Below are 17,688 nucleotides of genomic sequence, written 5' to 3' on the forward strand. Positions count from 1 at the left end.
AAGGCAACACCTTTCTGTGTTCTGGCAAAAGACAATGAAACCATGTGCGAACCAAAGGGCCATTATCACCTAACACCTTCTCTGGCGTGTCAGCAATTCCACTGTAAGCGGCAGCGGTCTGGCAAAATCTTTCTGTGTACTCACAAACAGTTTCACCCTTCTTCTGTACACAATTGGTCATTTTCGACCAATCGATTTTGGGTCCTAAGATATTCTTTAGGATTTTCAAAACACCTTCTCTCAAATCACCTTTACTGACATGTTGCAGTTCGGAATTGCTTACAGCACTTTCAAAATCATTGAATTCCGACTCAGTCAAGATCTGTGATATTAGCTGGGTGATTTCAGATAGAGACATTTCATAGAGCCGCATCTTTTTGGACAACTCTCTTCTAAACTCAGAAAAAATTATTTGCACTGATGGCAAACTTTCAGCAAGTCTCTCTATGTCTTTAGGACCTAAAGGTGTTTTGACTGCTTGTACCTGAAGTATGAGGGTTGCAAATGGAACTGTATCAACACCTTTTCCCTGAGGCTTTTGTCTAGCTCCACACACTTCAACTGCATTTACATCTGCATTGACATTGTCCTCTATTCTATCAAAAGACTGTAAATCAGGATAGCTTTCATCTGACTGTTGGTCTTCTAAATCACATTTGGTTGAGGCTTTGTTATGGCCCACCTTTGTCTTGAGACAGGACATGTGAGTCTGCAATTGTTTGTTCTGATCGTTTAACTTAGCAATACACTGAGCTTGTTCTTGTGCAATGGATAAGCTAAATTCTCTGACAACAGATAATGCCTTTCACATTTTTCTTCCTGATACATGCACCCAACACTTTCTTGCAATCTTCAATTGACCATACTTTGTCTGGATCAATGCCAAATTTCTTTGTTAAATTCAATCTGACTGGCTCAGTCACGATGGAGTCCATGTGCTCTGATAACAAAGACTTGAATTCACTATCTGTCCAAAAAGGTGTAATCTGTCTAGTACTTTTCCTAAACATTTTGTGAATTTCTGTTACCACAAACAAACACTAAAAAAACTTCTCTCTACTGTCTTACAAACAGAGGGTACAATCTTATTAGCACATGACGCTAAATTTCTCTAGCTTACAGATAGGTCTTCTCTAGCAAGAGCATACACACAATATTAACATGCAACTGTTAAATATACGTATAATTCAATTTATTTATCGTTTAAAGGTGCTCTAAGCGATGTCACACGTTTTTTAGGCCGAAACATTTTTTTCATCTTTAGTCGTTGTCTAGGACATCTCTCCTCTAGCTAACTTCCCTGCCAACAACAGAGGATAAATTTCATCTCTAAAAGAAAAACTTTTTTAGAGGCTCATCTTTAGTTAACCAAACTCTACAGCTGTTTGTTAACTACTTCTCTGAACGGCGCAGAGGAAAAACACATTGTACTGGTCTGCATTGGTTCTTTGAATGGAGTGAAACTCACCGAATCGTTGGTTGTACAGAAAAAATTTCGTCTGGAACTCAGTCAGCTTTGTTGAGATCTTTGAGCTTGAAGTTTCAAGATTCAGTCTGGAACTCAGTCAGGCTTTGAGATCTTTTTGGGGCTTGAAGTTTTCAATCTGGAGGAAGCTGGAAAGATTCAGTCTGGCAATCTTTGTCAGATCTTTTGTTGAGCTTGAAGTTTCAAGATTCAGTTCTTTGAGCTTGAAGTTCTTTGAGTTTCCTTTTTCTCCATCCGGGTCACGGCACCATCTGTTGTAAAGTTTTATTTCATCGAAGCAGAGACCAGGAGACAGTTGGGATCGTGTTCAACGGAAGTTATTCTTTATTGAGAACTCCGCTGTACGTTGCTGTAGTACTTCCAACATGATCTAACTCTAATACAGTATGCATTGTAGTTATATACATTCCAAGGGGGAGGGATTACATAGAGGTGGAGATTCTGAACAAAGCATGCAAATTAAGTATACAGGTTAAGGTAACACCCTAGACTGAGGGTCTGGCCCATCCTAATTCAATCAGCATAAGGCTCCAAGAGCCATTTGGGTCCGAAAGCCATTTGCAGAACAAAAGGTGAGATTCTCAGTGAATCATTCGTGTGCTAATCCCATCAGTCTGACAATAAGGAGAGAACAGAAATTGCAACTTTGCTGAGATCTTAACCTTAAAAGATTCTTTACCATGATGTTATGTACAGAAGCATATTTGAAATATATTCTTAAATTTGTAACCCTTCAATGTCTACAAATATATCATTAAACAGTCATATTTACCAACATAAAATGCCAAGCAGAGGCATTTGTGCACACTTACTGAGACAGTGATTTTGAATTAATTGGTCAAATGGACTGTATTGTAATATTTAATCAAAAGTAATCATTTAAAGCCTTAAATTTAGAAAAGCCAATTTTAATACTTTAAAATGTGTTTTTAAGATGGTCTCATTAAAATAATAAATGCAATAACTGAGAAGGAAAATGCTACAGTATATGTTCATTTCTCCTTTTAGCTCAGATTTATTAGTTGCATGTCATACTCCAATATGCAGGAGTCATATGCTACTGAAATCTCAAGGGATCAATGTAAACAAGTCGTTTAATTTGTTCAGCTAGACATTTACAAAACATAGAGAAAAAAAAAAATGCACAAAGTGTGCTTCATTCAAGTACTGTATGCTTCATTACAATGGCTGCACAGTCTGTATTAGACAGACATATGTATCCACACACAGTGTGCTCACAATTGGCACTACAAGGCCTGCTTCAAATCTCATCCAATCAATCAAATAATCACCAACATAATTGAATTATTGAAACACCATACAAATATTCTCCATGGCAACGCATTTAAATTAATGCACTGCACACAAAAGTGCTTCCAATACACACACAGGAATGTGTGTGTACCAGAATCAGAAATTAGGAGGCAAAAGTGTCCCATATAACACAGTGACTTTATCTGCCTACCAACATTTGGTATATTTAGTGATATTCGGTTTTAGGCCTTTTTAATGATCTGTTTGAAGAGTAGAGACCTGTATAATCTCACACAGGTAACAGGAAATTATTTAAATTTCAGTTGAAATATTTAACAAATGGATGACAGGTTTTATTTTTGTATTCAACTGAAGAATTTGACAAATGGGAAATACTTTTATTTGTATTATATGTAATGTTTTATGTTTTATATGTAAAAAAAAAAAAAAAAACCTTTATAGCCTTTACTTTAATAGAGGTAAAAATGCCCATGAAAATCAATTTCACCTGAGGAAATTGCTCTTTAACAAAAAAAAAAAAGTTAATTTTTAACACTGGTGCAGTAGTACGCACACTAACAAATGCCCCAGACGCTCCTACCCTGAGCCCTAGATCCTTCAGGTGTGAAATGACATGTAAAAGACCTTCATGGAGTGAAAAGTCCTAAAGAAGGAAAAGCTTTCCAGATTACCCCATCTTTACGGATGAAAGGACATGGCATATGCGGAGGCTGGCAAAACCCCTTTTCCTCTTACCAGAGGGGAAGGCTGAAAGAAGACAGGCTTGATGTTGGACAGCGCTGAAGTGAAGTGAGTGAACATGCTAACTCCAGCTCTGTGAGGGCGGACATTGGAAGAAAGATGAAAGACGACTGCGGTCTCGCATCCCCTTTATTGGATTATGCCACATGGTTCAAACTCAAAATGTCTTTGGTATTTTAATAGACCTTTGCAAGGAGGAAAGGTAACGCTAATAGAAAACACGACTGGTTGAGTGGGATTGTTAAACCGTCACTTACAGTAAATTTAAACCATGACAGGAAAGTTGTGAGCTTGCATCGAACTTGAGATTTATACACAGAGACACTCGAAACAGTACCAACTGCATTTGAATTAGATGAAAGAAAGAAAGAAAGAAAGACCTTGTAATATGTTGAAATGCAAAATGTCAATATGGCCTAATGGTTCAACAGAGGCTAATTGAGCAGCATAATCAAAATTTGCCTCTGTGTCATTCAAGTGGTCAAAGGAAAAAGACTGGCTTAAAAAAAACAAAAAAACACAAAACAATCAGCATTCTGTTTTGTCCCTGAACAACAAATACATGACTGACAGAAATAATGGTAGAGATTAGTTTCTACTGGTTTTGATTGCAGAGGCTACACTGCAGCCTGATTCCTTTTTTTTTATTTTTTTTTTTATTGACAGGATATAGTGGAATTTAAATCACTGCTGTGATTTCTGTCCTTATGGGTAGGCTGGAAGACCAAAGAGTTCTGGTCTGAACTCTTCCATGCTTCTGAGCAGCAAGGTGGCCTCCTGGGTGAGGCTGCGGTCCAGGTTATCATCTGGGATCATCACCACCTGCATTCCAGCTGCCAGACCCGCCTTTACTCCATTTGGAGCGTCTTCAAAAACCAGACACTGTGAAGGCAGAACCAGAACAGACTAATCAATTAAAACACACAAATGTTCAGAGAGATTTGAACTCAGAATACTGAATAACTGTGTATAGAGAAGATCTAAAAGCAGAAGATGGAAAAATCCAATACTCAAAATGCAATTGTACCCTACGGTAGGGTAGGGTAGGGTAGGGGTAGGGGTAGGGTAGGGTATTTATCCTTATAAAGGATTTCCCTTTATAATACACTGGCAAATGCATCATCATCCTAAACTTATTCTACACTTATATCTAAATATGGTACAATTTAAAAGTAAATGAACATTGTTATGTTCGCTCATATTCTCCTAATTCTTAGTAGGATATTACAGAGACATATTTTCACGAGCCAATCATCAGTTTAAAAAGATTTTCTTATTCTTATACAGACAACTTTATACAGGGCAAAGGAGGTATCAGGGTTAAGGTTTGAAAAAAAGCTTCAGTGATTTGTTAAAGAGTTTGACAGCTGCTGTCAAGTGCATTTCAGAAGTTTAAATGTCAGGCAATCTCTCTTGATCTAGATCTCTCCCTTTGGTCCTCTCAGTCATTCATTCATAGCATCCAAGTTCAACGAAACCACAACAAAATCAAGTTCAATGAACCACATCGTGGGCAGGAAGTAGCCAAATATCAGCCCACAATGTCACACAAACCATCCTCCTTCCACTCTGTCATAGGGACCATTTACCACTGACAATTTATAAACACCACCATATGACACAGCTTAAAACAGTAATGTATCACGTATACTTGAGCAGGAGTTTTCGTGTTGGTAGTGGATATTCTAATGATGCTGGAATTTGTTATAGTTTTGTTGAGCAGTCCTTATGGTTGTTATCAGTCATGGATCACACAGACGGCTCTGTGAGATGGACACTACAATTCTCTATTGCTTTTGCTGGCTTGCTATTGGTTTTCATGAAATCATTAAACAGAATGCAGACAAATGTGTTCTTGCTGCTGATATACATGCACTTGATGTACAGCTGCATAAAATGCAAAAATCTTATGTTACCACTAGACCAACAGGTGACCTTTAAAATCTTGAGACCAATTAAAGGTGCTCTAAGCGACGTTGGGTGACGTCACTTCTTGTTGACATTCAAAGTATTCTCAAACAAAACGGAGGCTAGCTCGACCCTTCCTCCTCCTCATCCCGTCCCCTCTCCCTCCCTTCCGTGCTTTTCCGATGTAAATTCTGGACTTTGCTTTTTCCCTTTTCTTTGCTATTTGTTCATCAGAACGTCGTCTCTTTGGTCGTATGGCAGCCATATCAAAATTCAAGAGAATATAATTCTAACGTTAGTCGTTGTCTAGGACATCTCTCCTCTAGCTAACTTCCCTCTGCATGCTTCTCTCTCCTCCACTCCCCACACCCCCCTTCATGTGCTAACCCCCCAACCCCCACCCCCAAATCATTATTGTCGGTTATTGGCTGGAACACTGTTTGTTATGTTTCGTGGTCCAGGTTGGCCCAGTTTGTTTTTGTTGCCGTTTGTGGAGCCTGGACTGTCTACAGAGACCACATTTTTTTTACAGTGTGTTCAGGGGACAGGCAGCTAGCGGATAGTGAGGAGATGTTTGCTGTATGTGACAAAAAATGTTTCGGCCTAAAAACGCGTGACATCGCTTAGAGCACCTTTAAACGATAAAGAAATTGAATTATATGTATAAAGGTCAGGAATCTCAGGCTTTACAGGTAATCTGTATTTCAATATTTTCCTGGTTAAAATTTGTGGTCGGTCAGCATTGGTTTGTCAAAGTCAGATGCTGATATCTAAAAATCAAGGCGGCCAATGATCGATTTAATGCTGATAACTAATACAATTTAATGATAACAAATGAGATGTACACAAAATTACACAACCATTAAATGCACAATGTTTACTTACAGAAAAACACAAAATATGTATTATCCTTTTACATGCTCTCAATAGATTTTGAAACAAGGGGGGACATGCGCTTCCATGCAATCAACCAAGTAAGCATGTTATCTCACACATTGGTCTATGTAGTAGGGATGCACCTTAATGAAAATTTTGGGCCGAAACCGAAAATACTGGATGCACTTAGCCAAAAACCGAAACCAAAGATGCTTTTAATATTAGACTTTTTTTAAATGAAATGAAATAATTTTAAAGATACTGAATAAAAAATACAAGCCAATAAAATAAAATCACACTTTTATAAAAAGTAACGCTAAAATTGGACAAAAATTGGATCAGTGAACGAGAGGGAAGCATCATTAACAGTGTTGCCCAGCACAGCTAGACCTTATGCGCCAGAGAAACAAGGGCGTAGCCATCTTTAGAATATTGGATGCTTTTAACTTCCGTTTTTGCGGTCGCTCTGTATATTTCTATGGTATTGCTGCCCAGGAGTAATTAGCTTTTGAAGTGGATTTACTTAATGTAAAGTTAACGGAAGTTATCATGAGGACTGTAATGTTTAAAGCAGATGTCTTAACAAATGTCAGTAGACCGGGAAGATTTTAAAACGAGCCGTTCATTCATAAATACGCAAGATCGCTGTGAAAATACAGACCGGAAGACAAAAGACAATGTGCGCAGCCCTGAAAAGGGGCGGGGCTACATAAGGTCTATACCACACCATGTTGCAGCACAGTAGGGCTATTGTAAACAGAAACAAGTATACAAATAGAAATGTTATGTCTGCGCGTTATTTGAGCAGAGTTTTCCAATGAGCCGACGTTTGCATGGGCCGTGAGCAACTGAGTGTCACACCGCGCTGTGATGATGGCTAGAAAGAGAGAGTGAAACATGAGCGCTGAACACTGAGGGGAGGGGCAGCATATATTTTCAGACGTTTTTCTTTTTCGACCAAAAAACAAAAATGCCATTTTCATCACCTGAAATTTCGGTGCATCCCTAATATCTAGAGTCATAAAAGTCATCAGAGAGTCAGAATGTTTGCTTAAGAGCCACCCAGTACATATAATTAACTCTCAAGAACAGAGACTCCACATTTTTGTCCACTCATCACATGGACGAACAAATAACAAAAAAGGCACTTGAGATCCCATGAATGGCCCTAATTGACTGATGTCACTAAGCCAGTTGTATGATGAGTGAAAGTGCCTCACAAAGACCAGCGGAAGCATGGGGCTTACTTTGGAGAGTAAAGCTTAGCTAATTCCCTTGAACCGGGGCACAATTACTTCTAATTACGCAAAGAGCCCAGCAAATGACCCATAATTACTAAGGCACGCATTTTTTGTGAACAAAGGGGGAAAAAAAAAACAGAAAAAAAACAAACTGGAGGACAAAAGCTAAGCGTAGCACAAATGCTGGATTTTTCGCTGTCAGCAATTTGAAGTGAGCATCTTGTTGGATTAGAAATGGTCCAGGACATCTAACACAAGAGAGATTCAGTAATTAGTCATAGCTAGTGTATGAGAAGGCTTAAGATTCACACGTCACTTGAGCAGACAGCTGGGGATGAGAGGGTGAGACGACTGTCTCAAACACCTCTAATTAAGAGAGTGAATCAGCGTTTTACAGTCGGATTTGCTTCTCACCTCAGAGCATGTGGAATGTTAGAACGTAGATTTTTTGTTACCAATTTTATTTGAAATGTATTACATTAACATAAGAAGAAAAAAAAAAAAATCTCAAATATATAAATAAAATATAAGCCAAACTTAGACTTGGTGCAAATAAGCAATTGGATGAGAAAGAAAATGCTTGAAAATAAAGATAGAACTGAAAGAGTGACACCCTCCATGATATACCCTTTCCGTCATAAATCATCCATCATACACCTCCACAAATCTGTCAATTAGCATTTGCGGCAGAGCGATTCAGGAGCGGAGCTGCGCGGCAAAAACATATAGCTATTTTTATTATGTAATATGTATTAACTTTAACTAGTCAACAAAACATTATATTACACTGTTCTCAAAAATGTGCAGTCCAACTGCCAAATACATTGCTTGATTTGTGCTGTTCTTTTTAATGATTCAGTCAAACTGATTAGCGAAACAGACTTTCCTGATCACAGGAGTCATCAATCTGAGCCTTGGCTGAATCGCTCAGTTGCGGTACTTCCTTCCTGGTTTGGATAACTCACATACTCAACCGCAAGTTACGTATGAGAACAGTTACTGTGTGTGTACATCTATATCCATATAAGCAGTTCAATATCAAAATAAAAACTTCTAAAAACAAAAACAACACACCCACAAAAACTATAAAAATAATTTTACCTTTCATAATGAAGCTGTAGGTAAAAAGGTTTTTGTAGGTCAAAATATTATCAGTGCGACAAACTTACCGTTTTGAATAAAAAAATATGCAAATACGTGATTTGTACAGAACTGATGATTTTTTTGTGGGCAGGTGGCTGAGGGGCATCTACATTTTTACAAAAATGAATGGTCAACACAAGAACTGGGGAGTTTTTTTACATTTATGTAAAAATGCCTTTTGCTTTTTTGTGTTTTGTCTTTTTGATTGCGAGATTGAGAACAGCAACATGAACGCAGAAGCACAAAACAGAAATCAGGCCTTCAACCCAGGTCCAATTACATACAAAAAAACAAAACAAAATTAAAACATTTAGGATGCACTGATGTCTGCTGCTGTACAACAGAAAAAAAAGAAAAAAAGAAAAAAACACTAAAATGTCCAAGGCAATAAATTATAAAAACCTGTTGGACTATGGACTTTTGGATCTCTCTCAGCAGATGCCAGCCAACTCACATCTCATTGTTTTTAATGTGAGTTGACGTTGTACTCACCATCACAAAGAGTTATAACAGTAATGGACATTGATGGGGAAGGACTGTGATCGGTCCTTTCACAACAAAGCTATTGCTAATAATAGTTACCTCCCAAAAAAAAAAAAAAAAAATGATTTAGTAAACTGAGATATCCCAGCAGGTAGGCTAGATGTTTACTAATTTCAAATAAAAAGCATGGTGGGTTATGAACAAGTGGCAAGGGTGACATAAGAGATCATATTTGGCCCTTCTACAGGATGGCCAAAAATTTCTTGCACGCATATGCAAACGTGCCACACTTAATGACGAGACATGAATTCTAGGATGATGCAAAGATGACCTGACACAGTGGAGTCCATCTACAGTCCAGCGCTCTAGGAAATGTCAGGGGCCAGATGACCATCTCAGCTAAGCAACATCGCAGTGACTAACATCACGTGTTATAAAGGGAAGACACATAACTGATGTGTTTCTCAAGCTCACAAGCTACCACACACAGACTTAAATTAAACTGACAGATTATAAAATGTCTTATTAAATTACATATTATTGTGAGATCCCACAGAGGGAAGTATGCCTATGAAGCACAACACAGCTCATATGCGCATGGCATAATGCAACCAAGAAGGAATACAGTCGTGGTCAGGATTATTGGCACCCTTTGGTAAATATGAACAAGCTTGTAAAAATTCTGCACTGTTAATCCTTTTTACTTTTTTTTTTTGTTTAATCACAAAAACCTAACCTTTCTTTGAAGTAAAACAACTGAAAATGAGGGGGGAGGGGGAGGTAAAGTAAATGTTATTCTCTACTAGACATTGGCCACAATCAATAGCACCCTTTTATTCAATATTTTTGCAACCTCCTTTTGCCAAGATAACAGTTCTTTGTCTTCTCCTTTTTTTGAGTTTGGAGAACACCTGACAAGAGATCAGAAACCATTCTTCCATACAGAATCACGCCAGTTCCTTCAAATCCCCAAGCCTATGTTGATACACTATCCTCTTCAGTTTTCTAAAGGATCAGGCCAGGGGACTGGAATGGCCATGGAAGAACCCTGATGTTGTGCTAAGTGACCCATTTTTGTGTTGATTTTGATGTTTGTTTTGGATCATTGTCCTGATGGAAGATCCAACCATGGCTCTAACAGAGGCCATCATGTTTTGATTTTTTATCTGTTGGTATTTACTAGAATCCATGGTGCCATGTAGCTGAACAAGATGTCCAGGACCTCCAGCAGAAAAATAGGCCAACAACATTAAAGATCCGGCAGTAAATTTAACCGTACACATGGGATTTTTTTTTTATCCCTGTGTGCACTAAACCCATCTTGTGCCAAAAAGCGTTTTTTTTTTTCCTTTTATTTTCTTTTTCTTTTTAAGTTTCATCTGACCATAGAACCATGTCCTGTTGAAGTTCCAGTAGTGTCTGGCAAATGAATATGCTATACTATATATTATTGTTAGACTTTCTGACCTCAAAATTCCATTATTTTCTGCAGTTCTCCAGCTGTGATCCTTGGAGAGTCATTAGCCACTCAAACTATCCTCCTCGCCATGCATTAAGACAATATAGAAACACGTCCTCTTCCAAGCAGATTTGTAATATTTCCTGTGGACTTCCTGGAACTTCTTAATTATTTCCCTGATAGTGTAAACGGAAATTTTCAGTGCTTTGGCTATTTTCTTACAGCCACTTTCAATTTTGTGAAGCTCAACAATCTTTTGCTGCACATCAGAATTATATTAATTGGTTTTACCTATTGTGATGGACAATTAAGGGATTTTGGCCTTTGTGTTTCCTCATATTTATATTATTGTGAAATAGGAAATCATGGCTGGGTAATATCATGTTCTTAGTCGCCCTGGTCTGCTAAAAAATTGTAACGAAGGGGAATGTGGAATGTGGCCGGCAGGAAATGTAGGTGGGGGGAGTGAATGTACAGAGCCGCAGCAAAAAATGGTTGCCCACCGCTCCGGGTGTGTGTTCATGATGTGTGTATGTTCAATACTCACTGCTGTGTGTGTGCACACTTGGATGGGTGAAATGCAGAGCACAAATTCTGAGTATGGTACACCATAATTAGGCTTAATGCCTTGTCACTTAATATTCACTTATTAAATATACTTCAGGGATATTTTACTCATAATAATTTCTAGGGGTACCAATAATTGTGGCCAAAGTGTTTTAGAGAAAAACATTTATTTCATAATATGAATTGTTTAATGGGTGGACAGATGGATGGAATATGGATGGAACAGTAGTGTACATGTACTGATGGAATTTTGTATGGATGTAATAGAAAATATTTAAATGGATTGACGTATGGATGGAACATTTTAAAGGATGTATGGAATATTTTAATGGACTGATGATGGGTGCAAAATTGTCATTAAATCAAGAGCATGTGAATCAGAATCTAAGAATTAGCCAATGTGTATCAATACCCTGCCCTTGTGGGTGTAGCTTTTTCTTAGCGAAGAGGTTTTTCATGGTCAGTCGGTCCATCAAGGAAAATTTTACTACATTCAATTCTAGGATAGGGTGGGGTTGGGGTTGTACTGTAGTATGCCCAAGTGTCATGCTAAACAATGCATATGACAAGTAAACAAAATGTAATGGCTCGGCGCTAGTTTCATAAGGCTGTGGTCATTAGCCCAAGTCCATCTGCCCTGATATAGAGCCAAACCTCAGACATGACAAGGCAGAGATGACAACAGGAGAGAGAAGCATGTTCTCATCAAGTGGCTGAGCATGTGAGCCTGATGACTGTACAAATGCCACGTGACTATAGGTACTTGTGAACATATGTACCAGTAAATAAAGTTCTGATGAGACTTTGACAGATTGCTGACAGCATCTTCTAAATGATCAGTGGGCCTGTGGCTGGCCCAAACAGAGATGACGTGTAATGGAGAGAAAGCTGACTGATAACACCCACGCTTGACACAGAGCACTTTATTTGGTCCAAGACGACCAAAACACCATGACTACTTTTTCACTGTAAAACTCAAACATCATTGGATAAATGCAATCTTCACCCATCACTGCCTTGGACTCAAATGGCCTGTTCTACCAAATATGAAAAAATCATTTTTAATAGAACCCTCAGAGATCAGAAAGGCATCTTGGTCAGCATTTTTGTTTTTTATAGACGACAGTTTAAATAGGCTTTCACAAGTTCTGTGCTTGATGACAACGTCTATTCAAAAAGCACTAACTTAATTTCTCCATAGACATATCTCTACATATTTCAAGAGATTCAGCAAACGACTGGGGCCCGTCGTCAGATGATATATTTGGCTTAATCTTAAACTGCATTTCTCAACACCCAGTTGGCATGTTCTTCAGAGGGACTTGGGTGGGTGATCGATACAGCAAAGCACCTCAATAAACTCACACACACCACTTCTTCAGCCCACTCACACTTTTCATGAGGTCTTGAACTCGGCACTGTCTACTCTCTGCACAAAGCTGTGGTTTGATAAAGTGCTAAGAGGGATTGTGAAGCACTGCTTGGTTAAGGAAGATCCCAGTATCAGTCTGACACACAGACATAAGCAAATAAACATGCACACACACACACACACACACACTAAAATGCAATATTACTGACTTCAGCAAGTCTTAAAGGCAGGGTAGGTAGGAATGGTCTAAAAAAATTCTTTTTCAAATTTGTTTAGACTTTATGTACATATCAATACATAATTAAAATGTAAGTACTCTGAAAAAGAAAGTATAAAAATCGAGTGTCTGTAGACCTCTCAGGACTGTTTTAAAGACAGTTCATTATTTCCATTCACTCCACCCCCTCCCTTCTGGGCTCCTTCCAAAGCCACGCCCCCAAAACACATGAACGCGCGACTCCAACCGCTGAGCTGAAGACGCATTATTTACCTGAGACAAGCAGAGAGGAAGGAGCACAGTGCATGTAGTGACATCATGTCAGAATCACATGTAATAAAAAAATCTAACGTTAATTGCTTATGAATATAAACAAATAAGATGTATTTTAGTACTCACTATCAAGCTAGCATATTGATATTGGTAAATTTAAAATATATATTTTTTGATTCGCTAACGAGCTAGTTATATAAGCTAAAAACAGGTTGCATTGATACACTTTTTTACATTATCATCAGTAATATTGTGATGAAGATGAATTTCGTGTAAGATTCATAACATATATGGTGTTCTGCATGTAGGGGTGGGAGATATTGACAAAAATGAATATCTCGATATTTTTTTCCAATATCTAGATATCGATATTCAGGCGATATTTTTGCCATCCTTCAAAGAAATGTGAGCAAACTGGCAAAGAAGGTCCAGTTGGTCTTTTGACTTGCTGCATTTGACCTATATTATACTAGGCTATAGAAAAAAACAATAAAGGAGCTAACTAAACAAAATCTGTGGCAGCCCCTACTTTTTCCACTTACAAAAAAAACAAAAAAAAAACTTAACTAGGCACTTCTTGCAACAGTGATTATTAAATCAAACAACAATATGGTTGATGATCAATTCAAAGTAAAAAAAAAATAACATTTTCAAAACGGTATAAATCCATTAATTTTTTCCCCAAAACGCTATAAATCCATCTTTTTTTTTTTTTTTTTTTTCTAAATTTATGGTTTGTCTTTTTAAAAAAGTTTTTGTCTTTTATTTTTCGTGTTTGCATTTATGAAGAAAAAACAATATTACTTGACAGTTCTCCATTATGGACGCGAGCGCTCTGAAAGCTGCACTAAGACTTTCAAACTTTAACAGAGACCTCAAAACAGAAAGCACAAAGCCTTTCTTTAAAACGAATTTCGTTTTGTATTAATTGTATCTTAATTTTAATATATTTTTTTTTTCATTAATTCATTAATATTTTCATTCCTGGATTAAATACATAAAGTAAATATAGGCTATCAATCACAACATAAGGTGCTTGAACTGGAGATTATATCATCGTGAACCGAACCGTAGCCTCGCCTCACAGGCCTAAAAAATGTGGAATATATTTACAGAAATCTGGTTCTAAACAAAACCATCCAAAACAAAATAAAACTATGTAGCCTAATAAATGTGCATTTCTCCAGTGCATGCGTTCACTAGCCTACTGCGAAGATCGCGAGTCAAATATCGTCAACTTCATCTTTGCAGCCGACACAGAAATTAATAAACAATTAAAATGTCTTATTGCAATATTTTACACATTCATAATCATTACTGTAACAGACTTTGTTGAATTCTGTTATGATGCACTAATTCTGGATGTACTGGCGCTCGTTGTATATGCGTGTATGCAATGTATTTTTCCCTTCGGGGCTTGCCGTAGATAGGCATGTGTCATGCGCACTGGGTACTGGAGTGTCGCGGGTTTTTTAGGGTTGGTGATCTGAGGTGTTGGATAATAAAGTGAAGAAGAGTGAAGAGTTCACACTGCTATCGTTTATTGTTTTCTTATTTCTAAGTGTTAGGCGAACCCTGTTTGAACGCTCGGTCACATTGGTGGCAGCGGTGTTGTTTTGATTTATTTGCGTTTATGTGATCCAGTGTTACGGCGGGTGTTTAACTAGTTAGTTTACAGTGAAAAGAGTTAGCGCGCGCGGGTTCAACGTCGACGCGGCCATCATGTGGTGTAAAGACGATGAGGATTTCTATTCGAGACGGGACCGCGACAAGATCAACAGGCACGTGAAAATCGAGCTACCGCCGCCGTTCTCTGGTGACGAGAAACAGAGCTTTCTGTGCTGGGCGCGGCAGTTCGAGGTCGCCGTCAGGGCGCTCACAGAGGGAGATGGTCCTGCGTCGGTTAATTATGAGCTGGTGAGGATTCTGCCGACACGTTTAAGCAACGCGGCATTTCTTCTGTGGGACAGCCTTCCTAAAACTGTTCAGGCTGACTATACAGCTGTAAAGGAAAGACTAAAGGAGGCTTTCGGGCAGAGGCAGTTTATGGATCGCTTCAGAGCCAGTTTATCAGCCCGCCCTCGTGCTCCACGGGAAAGTTTGGAGGTGTATGCGGCGGAGATAAGCAGGTTAGTGGACGAGGCTTTTCCTGAATATGGCGACAAGGCCCAAAGAGAAGAAAAGTTTCGTCGTTTCTTGGCTGGTTTGGATCCTGTGCTCAGAGCTAAATGCCATGAACAGGGAGCAACAGATTTGGAGGAGGCCGTGATAATTGCAGGTCGGTGCGAAAATGCCAGAGACTCAATAAAGACTGATTACATGCCTGTTAATGCTGCCTATGGTAATGATGGTGGTGCAGTGGCTGCTGTCCACTCTGTGACTGATAATGGAGGACTATATAGAGCAGTGGATAGATTAACAGAAGAAATGAGAGATATGAGAATGGAACTGAGGCGCTTGGGTGATGAAAACCAAAGACTGAAGTCCAGTGTGAGTCCTAGAGCAATGGATGAGTGGAATGGAGGCCGCTCTCAGCCTAGTGGAATGTGTCAGTGTGTCTGCGGGGGCCGTGGATGCCAGTCACGTGTCTTTGACAGTGCGCGGAGGGGCCGTTCACCTGAGAGGAAATCATTCCAACACTTTGATGAGCGTACATCAGGTATGGATGTTCGTGGTTATAAAGACTCATACTCTGCTCAGTCTCCTGCAAGACGCAGCCCTAGCCCTGGTCCTCGCAGATGGAACAGCACTGAGGATGACTCGAGAAAGCGGGGAGTGCGTTTCATGTCTCCTGGCGGAGTGGAGCGCCGCAATGGGCCGGGAAACGGACTTTAGCTGATGTTGCGGCCCAAACACCAGCTATGCGGCCAGTGGGCCCTGTAATGGACAATGTTGAGGATGGTGACTCAATTTCAGAAAACATCAATGTGATTGTGGATGCTGGCCAGGAGCTGGTGTCGTATGTGAGAGGAATAATTGAAGGTGTGGAGGTTCAGATCTTAGTGGACTCTGGTTCCAGTGTATCTCTCATGAGTGCCGATTTCCGTATGTCAATTCCAACACTTCGCAATCGGCCATTGAAAAAGGACTATGTGTCAGCCCGTGCTGTGAATGGACAAATGCTAGATACACTCGGCACCATCACAGTAACATTTCAGCTGGGAACTGAGTCGTGGCAGCATGTATTTCATGTGCTAAGAGAAACCACACAGACTATGTTGCTGGGCTGGGACTTTTTGTTGAAGAACCATGCTTTACTGGACCTCAGCCGTGCTAAGCTACAACTGTGGGACATCTCAGTTCCTCTCCTTACCAGCAAAGATTTTGTTCCACTGTGCTGCAACGTGTCACTGGCCACCGCTATGAACTTGCCACCCCTCAGTGAGTCAGTGGTGGCAGTTAAAGTGTGTACACCCAACGCAGCCCATTTGGCGAGTGACTTTGTTGGCTATCTGGAACCCAATGTGGCGGAGTCTTCCGGTCTCGTGGTTGCTCACACAGTTGCCATGGTTCACAACGGACTGACAAAAGCTCGGGTTTTGAATCCTACTGGACAGGACATTTCATTGAAACAAGGTATGCACCTGGGTGAGTTTTACACAGTTGATGACTCAGATGTTCAGTTGTTTCATGCTCCAGTTGACGTAGCTGCAGCGACCTTTTCCAGGGTCACGCCTCCTGTGTCGTTGGATGAGTCGCCTATTTCTGAATCTGAGAGAGCTGTGCTTTCAGCATTGCTGTTGGAATACAATGACATCTTCAGCTCCTCCAAACAGAATTCCAGTAGATGTACACTGGTAAAACATCACATCAGAACTGGTGTGCAGACTCCTATCAAACAGCGTGCATATCGTGCTTCCCCTGAAAAACGTGCTGAGATAGAGAAACAAGTGGCTGGCCTGTTAGAGGATGGAGTCATTGAGGAGAGCTGTAGTCCCTGGGCGTCACCAGTCGTTTTGGTGAAAAAGAAGTGTGGCACATGGCGTTTTTGTGTAGACTACAGGCGATTAAACAGTGTGACTATTAAAGACTCTCATCCTCTACCCCGTGTTGATGACACATTGGATGCGTTATCAGGTGCAGTGTGGTTCAGCACGCTAGATTTTTCGAACGGTTACTGGCAGGTGGAAGTTGCTGAGGAGGACCGAGAAAAGACGGCCTTTACAACGGGACGGGGCCTCTATCAGTGGCGGTCCATGCCGATGGGCCTATCCAACGCCCCCGCCACATTTCAGCGCTTAATGGAGCTTGTCCTCAGAGGGCTCCCGTGGCACATCTGCATGGTATATCTCAATGACATTTTGATTTATAACAAAACATTTGAAGAACACCTGTCTAGCATGAGAGAGGTGTTTTCAAGAATCCAGTCTGCTGGTTTGAGACTAAATCCAGTCAAATGTCACCTTGCCAGAGATCACGTGGTCTTTCTTGGCCATGTCGTTTCTCGAACCGGTCTTCAACCTGATCCAAAGAACACAGAGAAAGTTTTGAACTGGCCAATTCCCCGTTCTCCTTCTGAGGTGAGAGCCTTTGTGGGCCTGTGTTCCTATTACAGACGATTTGTCAAGGATTTTTCTAAACTTGCTGCTCCACTAAACCATCTCGTCGGGAAAAATGTGCCCTTTGTGTGGAACGCTGAGTGCGACA

At 39.8% G+C, this 17,688-nt stretch overlaps 1 protein-coding gene across 1 annotated transcript in view; it reads right to left on the reverse strand.

Moving 5' to 3' along the window:
- Positions 1-1,764: 1,764 nt before the first annotated feature.
- The window catches only part of pudp (pseudouridine 5'-phosphatase), a 52,291-nt gene continuing 36,367 nt past the window's right edge, over positions 1,765-17,688 (reverse strand). The window contains exon 4 of the mRNA XM_084103864.1: positions 1,765-4,384. Coding sequence (XP_083959990.1) covers positions 4,208-4,384 — 177 coding nt within the window. The 3' untranslated portion in view covers positions 1,765-4,207. The remainder of the gene's footprint in view (positions 4,385-17,688) is intronic.

Source organism: Abramis brama (assembly GCF_963993115.1).
Source record: "Abramis brama genome assembly, chromosome: 2".
In the NCBI taxonomy this organism is placed as follows: Eukaryota; Metazoa; Chordata; class Actinopteri; order Cypriniformes; family Leuciscidae; genus Abramis; species Abramis brama.